Here is a 9,967-nt window from a genome sequence, read left to right as displayed (position 1 = left end):
CGCAAGGGTCGTTGTGGCGGGGAGGAACGGGGGTTGCTCGGCGCGGGAAGCCCTCGGGCCTGTGCACGGGGAGTAACATTTGCTCCGTCTCTTCCTGTGTCTGGCTTTATTTGCAGCAAACCAAGATGGAGTATGAGTGGAAACCTGACGAGCAAGGGCTTCAGCAAATCCTGCAGCTGCTGAAGGAGTCCCAGTCCCCCGACACCACCATCCAGAGAACCGTGCAACAAGTATCCTTTGCGAGGCCTCGCCACCGCCCGCGCCGCTCTGCCGCGCCGGGCCCGCTCTCGCCGGCCGGGAGGCTCCCGCCGCCCCTCCCCCTCCCCGCTCCCGGATCCCTCCGCCCTCCGCGCGCCCGCCCGCGAGCAAGGCCCGCCCGCCGCCGCCGCCGCCGCCGCCGCCCCTGCCCGGCGCCTCGCGCACGCGGCCCTCGTGCCCCGAGCCCGGGCCGCCGCCTGGCCCGGCGGCTTCCGGCCACAAGAGGCCGGGGGCGCCCAGCCGCCGCCCGCGATCGCGACATGTGCACCGGCCGGGCGCCACGTCCTCCCTCGCGGCGGGCCGCTCGGGAAGGCGGAGTGGCTGGGTGCCGGCGCGGACCCCCGGCGAGCAGGCCCACACAATGCGCCGGGCGTGCAGGGGGCGGCGGGCGAAGCGAGGGGCCGGGCGGGCGCGCTGCGTGCGCGGCCGCGCTCGCCGGCCTGAGTAGGGTGGAGCCGGCGCGGGGTTTGAACTCCCTGGGTGTGGGGCCCGGGATTTCTTCCAGGCCCTGATCCTGAAGAGCCGGAGACCTAGGAATGAGGGCTCCCAGGACTCACTTCGAGGCTGCTCAGGCTAACACCTGTTGCGAGCTCCCTGCCTCCCAAGTGAGAAATCTTTGGCTCGAGACCGTCTGCTCAGTTACCCAAGTCTTGACCGAGTTTGCTGGTGTAGCGGTCCTGTTGCTAAGGCTTTAGTGGCAGAAAGGCTTAACAGAAGAACCAGAACCTCTGCTGTGTGTGCGCTCTGCAGTGCCCTAAACTGCGGTCAAATGGAGAGCTCTTCCTGCATCTAATAAAGGAAACAAATTCACCCGATCATAAAATAACTTTTAAGATGAAGTTAATTGTTTAAAAACTTCAGCCTGTGTTCAAAAATGCCTCTTAATTTTTATTGTTAATAAAGAGGGAAAATTGGTTAGTACGGAATTTGGTAAACTCTTTTGGTGTAGTTTGGACTTAAGTTTAAAATACTATAAACTTGGGGTTAAATCGAATTACTTGAAAAGCTCTGGTAAATAAAGTTTCTCAAAGTACTGCATTGCTGTAATTTAAAACCTCGAATAGGCGAGTATCTAGCCTTTTGATTAATTAATACTGATTATTTTAAAATGGAGGTGTTAATGATTTAGGTCTGCTTGGTTTGGTGTTTGTTTTTCTTAAGCCATTTTGCTACATAGTACTGAGGGAATAGTAGTTGGTTTGGGGTGTATTGGAGCTTGTATTTGAAACATTGCTGTTGCGCAATCTTAATTTGTATTATCATAGCTTTAGAAATGATAGAAGTTGAGTTTTGATGAATTATAGGTGTTAGTATGACAGTTAAGTTAGCCAAGTCACAAACCACATTGTAATTTATTCTGTAGCATTGTATATCATAATTTCTTGTTTTAGTGCGTTATTTATTAAGTACTCTGTATGCTCAGTACTGTGCCTGGGCTAAGAATCAAATTTACAGTTCATTCTGTATGCCTGGAGCATAGTATACTGTCTGCATAAGGAACAATTTAAATTTCAGTAGATAAAGGTTAATAGTATTTTAAAAATACACACTGCTCTATATTTTCAAAGTGCCTAATGATGACCTTGTTCTTTGTTTCCTTAGCAAAGAATGTAATTACTGTTTTTGTATAGACTTGAGCACTTTTAGAAAGACCGTTATAATAATATGGATAGATAGCTTAAGTTCCTAGGAAGTAAACCTTATTAGGAAGTATTTATGAAAAATTATTAGCATATTAGCATACTGTTAATCTTGGCTGTTCACTAAAAAAAGAAATCACTAGGGTTTTTTGGTCAAAGAAAGTACAGCTTCTAGAGAAATGTATGTTGATAGTTAATTTATGTTCTGGCCACTGAACACTGAGAATATTCTAGTGTGTGATAAATAGCTGATATGGTGTGCCTGGAGTTTGTATAGTGGATTTAATTTAAAGATCTAGGTCTACTGAGAAAATTCTAATAAAACCCAATTAGAGGTGTTATTAAAAAGCGTATTAGGGTTTAAAAGGGCATGAAGAAAGACGTAGCAGAGCAGTATGTCATTGTCGCCTGCCACAGGATGGAAACCTGCACGTGTGTGTCACTGGTAATGGCAGATCCTGGTGGGGGAGTAGGGGAGAGGGGATAATTGTAGAACTATTGCAGTGCAGTAATTTCATAACAGTGACTTTATATAATAAGATTTGATATGTAGACTTGTACATAAATAGCATTTTATGTAAATTTCTTGAATTCTGAAGAAAAATTCTAATCGTGTTTAAGTTAAAAGGCGATTTTTATAAGGTTAATTTCTGTAAGTGATCTCTGAAAGACTTGTTTTTGTTCATTTGGAATGCTTTTCCTTTTTGTCATTATTTTATATGTTAATACCTTTCTGATTAAGGTTTGTGGTTTTTTTTTAGTTCAAATAGGTCAAAGAAATTGTTTTGAAAATTTTTTTCATACAATGTGCACCTATACTGAAGGTGGAAGTTGACTTACTTGTATTGAAAATAATTGATGTAAAATAGTTTAATATTTTAACCATAAAGCTCATAAGAGGTTTAACACAGCCATTGGTGTGTTCTTGGAATAGTGTATTGATGGTTTTAATAGGATAACTTTATTCTTACTGAAAAAAAAATGCAGGCCTAAAAATCACAAAAGAGATTATTGATTTTAGATTAAAAATACTGAATTCCTTCCTTATAAGTTTCCTTAACTACTGTTTGTTCTAGAAACTGGAACAACTCAATCAATATCCAGACTTTAACAACTACCTGATTTTTGTTCTTACAAAATTGAAATCTGAAGGTAAGTAGGGTTTGTGTTGAAAGCTACTTAAAAGTTTTTTACATTTTTTTTTAATAAGTCTTTAAGATGTACTAAAATATATGAAGAATTACTCATTTTAAAGGATTTCATTTTGTAGGAATCACTTGCTTTAAAGATATGGAATGAAAGTGTTACTAAAGCATTTGGATGCTTGATGAGCAGTCAGTTGTTAGTTGGGGGTTTTTGTAATAAATTCATTCTTCGCAAATGAGAAAGCATTTTGCTAGAGAGATTGATTTCTTTTATACACAAATCGAATGTAGGATTTACTAAAAACTTACTATATGGGTGATCATATTTGTATGATTGAAAGTTGATTTAACCAAAATGAAGTCATGTATAATACCATCACCAGGTAATTGTTAATGCCTTAATTCTGTACTTCAGTTATATGGCCATGTACTATTTTAATTGTTAACAAAAAGTAGAATCATTCTATTCATAGACTTGTAACTTTTTTAAACCTTCTAACAGTATACATGAAACCTTTTCATTAACTATTCTACAACCATTTTAAATTACTTTTATAACAAAGCTTGAAAACTAACTTGATTTTTAAATGACATAGTCATTTGATTGTTTCCTATACATGTAATGTATCTCTCTTGACTCTGTTTATTACATGAATATTTATGGAGCACCACTCCTTGCCAGGCAGTTTGCTGGCTCAAGAGCAGTGAAAGTGAACAGAATAATAAGGATCTCTGTCCTCATGGAGCTTACACTGTAGTGAGAGGTGTTCTCAGAGTTGAGTATTCCCTTCCTGGGATGTTGTCAGACACTCAGAATGCACTCGGGTAATTTTTGAGAGACTGATTGGCCTCTAAATGAGAAGTTACGGTGCTTCATTAGTGCTTCTGTAGTTAGTAAAAGCACTACACTTGGAGTTAGGAAATAAGTCTTAAACTCTGACACTCATTTCATCTCTCTTTCATCTACAAAATGCCTGTGTTAGACTACCAGACCGTATGTAAGGTTTCAACTCTTAAGTGCTAGCGAGCGGGTTAATGACCTTAAAATCTCACTAATCTTGTATTTACTCAGATTTTAATGTTTCATGCCAGTGTATAGTGATTTATTTTGAATTATTTTAAAATTTTCTAGTTAATTTTAGGAATTTTAATTTGTGATTGAAGCATGTAAGAGAAACTTTAGAAATTTCAAAACTTAAATTGCAAAAAACTAAAGTTTTTTGGCATATCTTTAAATTCAGCAGCTAATATTCCTAGTTTGATAAGTGCATATTAATGTGATGTGTTATTTCTTAATATAGAAATTTTCTTTTTCCCACATAGAAGTTGTAATTAGATAATGCTTTAAGAACTTTATATTTAGTAAATGAATTTTTCTAAACATAAGTGTTTTACTTGAAAATTTTATTTTCACCAAGCCATCTATTCTCTGTCCTGTCCTCATCTTAAATTCCAAATGTTAAGATTTTTATAATGTTATACTCTTTCTTAAAACTTTCTTGGGATATGAGGATACATCAGAAGTATTTTTAAAAGCAGACAAATGACAAACTTAAGTAGCAAGAGAGGTTGGTGTGTAACTGTCTCCCAGAAGACCTATGAATTATAAAACCATGAAATGTTGGAAAAGGTTTTACTAACATTTGCTATTTCTTCCTGTGTTTATTCATTTATTTGGAACACAAGGTTGCTATATCTAGTTTTCTGTTTTAAAAAATTAGCATTGTGACCATCCATATTAGAGGAGGAGCATAAGTAAAGTCTTTAAATCAATATGCTTATTTATTTAGGAACCTTTTTGCCTTTCCTGCAGTAAAATTTTAGATATGGAGAGACCTCAGATCAGCTCATCTACTTCCCTCACTCTGCAGATGAGAATTGAGACCTAGTAAAGGAGTCTTTAAGAAAGAGGACATAGTTAATTTTAACTCCTTTCACCTTGTGATTTTTTTAAAACTCTCCATCTTGTAATCATAGTTGTAAAAATGGTATAGTGTGTTCATTGTAAGTAAATACACATGCCATTTAAAATAAAATTATACAACTGAATTATTGATGGCTAACAAGACAAAAACATGTGTTGCTTGAGGAAGTTAAATATCTGGCTATTCTTTTATTTTATGGAAGTTTTAAACTTTGAAGAGAATTTAGAATTGCTTTTGTTTCTAAGTTACTGATTGAATGGTGGTAATTGAAACCAGGAAGAAATTTTTGGAGGGTGACATAAAAGGCTCGTAGGCTGTGTTGTGGTGGCTCTAATGGTTCATTTGCAAAGAAACACAGTCTTTTTGTCCCCCCATGCTGTACCCTTGAAGAGTTCAATACCAGTCAGACTTTGGGGACATACTGAACTAACTAGAACAAGTTGGGTTATTTTCTTTTTTAATAAAGTACGTAAAATAACAGTGCCGAAATAGCATTCTGTGTTCCGTAAACCAGTTCCACACGTCTTCCAGCCCTTTAAGGAGGGTGATACTATGCCATCATCAAGTAGAGGCTCTGGAGACAAACTCCTCAGGTTGACACTTTGGCTTCCGCAACTCATAGTCTATTCTGTGTGAGTTAGGCAAAGGCCTCAGTTTCCTTGTTTGTGCAGTGGAGATAAATTAATTCTTGTCTCATGAGGTAGTGAGGATTAAATGCAGACTACTTGGAAAGCACTTAGCAGTGTTTGGTATGTAATGAGCATTGAGAAAATGTTGACTATTGCTAATATTGTTGGTGATAATACAGATTCTTAAAGCATCAGTTATATTCTACTGATATTGGTTCTTCAGAATTTGTTAATATCATCTACGGATTAAACTTCTTTTACATAGATTCTTTTTTATTTAATCTTCTGGAAATTTAAAAATTGTTTTACCCTCTCCCCCCTTTTCTTTTTAGCTCAGAGGCAAGTGAAAAACATGATATAAATGAACGGCAATTATTTGTATGTGAAGGTGATCCCATATGTTCTTTGTCCACTTAATTTTTAATAGGATATCTTTAGTGACTAATACTTTCATATCTGTAATTTGATGTTTGCATCAGGTTCCAATAAAGCTTGAGTACATTGGCCATATATAAACTTAAATTCAATCAGTGGTTCTCAACCAGGTGCAGTTTTGTTGTGTTTCCCCCGCCCATCCCCTTCTCAGTGCCCAAGGAGACATTTGACATTATCTGGAAACATTTTTGGTTGTCACAATTTGCAGAGGTAATACTGGCACCTATGGTCAGTGATACTGCTAAACATCTTACAGTGCATAGGACAGCACTCCTAAAGAAAGAATTACCTGGCCCAGAATGTCAATAATGCCAAGGTTGAGAAACCCTGAACTATAAATCATGGAGCTAATCCTTTGTAATCATTTACAGTATTTTCCCCCCTGGTTATAGCAGATTAATGAAATATTACAATCAATTTTTTAATATATTTTAAAAGTTACATTCTTGATATATTTTGAAATGAAAACGACTTTAAAACTCAGTAGTAGTGTTATTTTATTACAGATGAACCCACAAGATCATTGAGTGGTCTCATTTTGAAGAATAATGTGAAAGCACACTTTCAGAACTTCCCAAATGGTGTAACAGACTTTATTAAGAGTGAATGTTTAAACAATATTGGTGACTCCTCTCCTCTGATTAGAGCTACTGTAGGTAAGTAATGTTACAATTTTGCTTATCTTGTTTGTGACTGGGTTGGTTTCTGACATGATTGATGATTTCCATAGGAATTTTGTCATCCGGTTCATGTTGAATTGTGATGGGGAAAATTTTTCATTGCTTCTTTTGACATAATGTTAATGATTACAGGAAAAGTTCTCTGGATCCTTTGAGACCAGATTCACTAGTAGTTGCTTTATCAAAGTTGGTTAAAATGGGCCGTTAAAAAGTGATGCTAGTGTAGAACTCCTGTTTTTCCTTTGAGTTCTTTAACTGTCTTTCTTGTGTTATACATGGGGTATAATTTCCAGTTTCACTTTCTTTTACATATAAAGAGAAACTTCTTTGTAAGACAATTTATGTGTAGGACTTTAGGTTTTTACTATGTACCCCCTTGTTTTTAATATTTGCCTTGTATATACCTAATTAACATCAATTTTTTAGTCTTTTTAGAGTATTTCAACTTGTTTTCAGTGGAAGAACAAATTTCTATCACTTTATGAAATACTATTAGATGCTTAATTACAGTAACTGAAATAAGTAGTTTTGGGAACCAACACAACTGACTCTTGGTAAGCACACACATCCTCTGGTAGAAGCAGAAATAAACATGTACTATGGAACAGCCGACCAGTGGGTAGATTTCATATGCCATGGGGTTTCCGCAGCCATATTTCACAGGGACCTGAAAAGCTTCTGTTAATCAGGTTGGTTAAATGGGATTCAGTTAAGAACTTCCATAATGAATCAGTCATTTTCATTAAAAGTTCTCTGCTTTTATATATTTTGTCTCCTGGTGGGATTGAAAAGTACCTGGTTTATCTCTTCCTTACAAAACAGAAGCTCTTTGTAACTTCCCTCCAAATACTAAACATTGCCATTATTAACACTCATTTTAAATAGGATATGTAGAGGGCATTTATAATTTGAGAAAAGGGTCTCCCTCCATAGGTTATTCTTGTGGACCCTCATGTATGCCTGATTTTCTACCAGACTCTTAACACTGGTTTAAAAAAAAAAAAGATGGTGAGTGTATACCAGTCTTAATTTTTTTTTTCATCTTAAGAATGCATTTTGGAAATCTTGCCAAGGAAGTGTATTTGGAAGGACCACATTTCAGTGACTGTGTGGTAATCCATTAGATAGACGTAGAATTGTTTCTGTTAAAGAATGTATGGTTGGTTTGTAATGGGTATTGCTGAGTACTCAGTTTTCACGCCCATCTTTGGTAAATCCACTGAAAATTACAGTTTTTCACTTTCTGTAACTATGGTAGCATTAGAATTTTTTTTGTGAGTGGATGCAATTATATGGGGCCAGATTAATTTGAATTTGTCAGTCTACAAACATTCTTTAATACTGTCTTAGAAGTCGTGAGTGTCAGCAGACTGTTAGTACCAAATTTTATCTTGTGTTTAATTTTTATTATTACTTGTTTTAAAACATGGCTTGGTTTCCTTTAGGCAGATCCAGAACTTTCTTGTTCCCCCAACTCTTTATATTTTGACTTTGGGAAAGAATACATGGCAAGAAAGAACAGATTTACTATTAGTCTTGCTGCTTTTTGATCTTACCAGAAAGTAACTTATCTTTAAAATGCTATCAATACAATGATCCTCACCATACAGTTCAATTTTTTCAGTGGGGAGTAAATCCTGGCCAACAACTTTACTCTTTACATTTTTTAGCTCTTTACCATTGGGAGCAACCTGCTCAAAACTCACAATGGAAAACTCGAAGAGAATTTATGCACACAAACAGTAAAATTTGTTGTTCAGTAATAATTATTATTATATGCTCTGCATTTTGTGTACACATCACTGAATTCTCAAAATAACTATGAAGAGAACTTTTTCTCTTCTAAAAATTTTCTTTTGCAGATTAATAATTTGAAGTACATATAATTTGCCTACTGTCATTATGGTGCTGAAAGATCTGTAATCACTAAGCATATTACATTATGTTAACTACTATTAAATTTTCTAAGGCAGAGAAAAACAATGACACAAAAGTTTTTTGTTACATATTTCTGTATTTGCATAATCCTTAACTAAGAGCTAAGTTACACAACACAGTTGAAATAATCCAGTCAAAGTGACATGATCAGTAAGCCTATGTCAGTCAAGCCTCCACAATCCACGATCACCTTGCCAGTGATTCATCCTTGATCCCCATAAGTGGGAACTGTTGTAGGGGTGTATGGCCTGTCTCCAGGAGAGGGATTGTTGCCAAAAGAGTGGGCATGTAGAAATGTTCTTGACCGATGGCTCATCGACTTTCTCTACCATGGGTCACAGCTTTGATACTAGGTTAAGTCGGAGCTGCTGCTAAGTCGCTTCAGTCGTGTCCAACTCTGTGTGGAGAGCTGTTCTTAGTTCTTTGATGTGTTTTTAGTTGAATCTAATAGTCATATTCATCACCCAGTACTAAGTGTTGCTAATAACATTTTGGTGTATTTTCTTTCTGCTCTTTTGTATGTATTTTTTATAAAATAGGAGTAATTTTAATTAGTAAGAGTATTCTTGGCATTATTGGAGAAGAGCAAGTTGTCTTTTGTACAGATACTTGTTAAAAATAAAAAGAGGGTGAATTGTTGGAAAACAAGATGAGAAATGGCTCTGATTTCTACTGGGATTTTCCACAGATACGCTGTGATGATGCAGGGATCCTTGATAAATATTACGATTGACATGATTTGCAAGTCTTACCATGATTTGGAACATTTAAATGTGTGTGTGTGCGCACGTGAACCCACTTGCAAGAACATGATGTAAGCGCTTGGCATTGGCTTGTGGTTGCCCACAAGGCAATATATAACATAATGCAGTCACATTTCCTAAACAGACATGTTTTCTTTCAAGGTATTTTGATCACAACTATAGCCTCCAAGGGAGAATTGCAGAATTGGCCTGACCTCTTACCAAAACTCTGCAGCCTGTTGGATTCTGAAGATTACAACACTTGTGAGGTAAGGATTTTTGCTTCATACATAATTTGTCTTGTCATGTTGTGTATTAGTAATCTTGAGAAAAAAGAATTCCTCTGAAACAAAAAACATCAAAACTTAGAGACCTAAAGTTACCTTTTGTTTTAAGTCAGTGATCATTTACCTTGCTGTTTTCCATAAAGACCGTTAAGTTATGAAACCTCTTTACTATACTTCCTACAGAGAAAAATCTTCTGTTGTATTTTAGAGCTATTCTTGGGTGTGTATATGTATCATCAGCAAAGCTACTGTCAAGCTTAATCGGTTGTAGTATTTTTCAAAGGTGG

The 9,967-nt window shown here is 37.0% G+C and overlaps 1 protein-coding gene across 4 annotated transcripts in view; it reads left to right on the top strand.

The window, feature by feature from the left end:
* TNPO1 (transportin 1) overlaps positions 1-9,967 on the top strand; it is a 93,869-nt gene that overhangs the window by 40,828 nt on the left and 43,074 nt on the right. For all 4 annotated transcript variants that reach the window (XM_024981409.2, XM_059878803.1, XM_059878802.1 and 1 more), the window contains 4 exon segments: positions 117-230; positions 2,975-3,050; positions 6,539-6,688; positions 9,556-9,662. In XM_024981409.2, the coding sequence (XP_024837177.1) occupies positions 117-230; positions 2,975-3,050; positions 6,539-6,688; positions 9,556-9,662 (447 nt within the window).

The sequence above is a fragment of the Bos taurus genome, chromosome 20, assembly GCF_002263795.3.
Source record: "Bos taurus isolate L1 Dominette 01449 registration number 42190680 breed Hereford chromosome 20, ARS-UCD2.0, whole genome shotgun sequence".
NCBI lineage: Eukaryota > Metazoa > Chordata > Mammalia > Artiodactyla > Bovidae > Bos > Bos taurus.
Note: the sequence above shows the minus strand (reverse complement) of the source record. Positions and strands in the feature narration are given on the sequence as shown.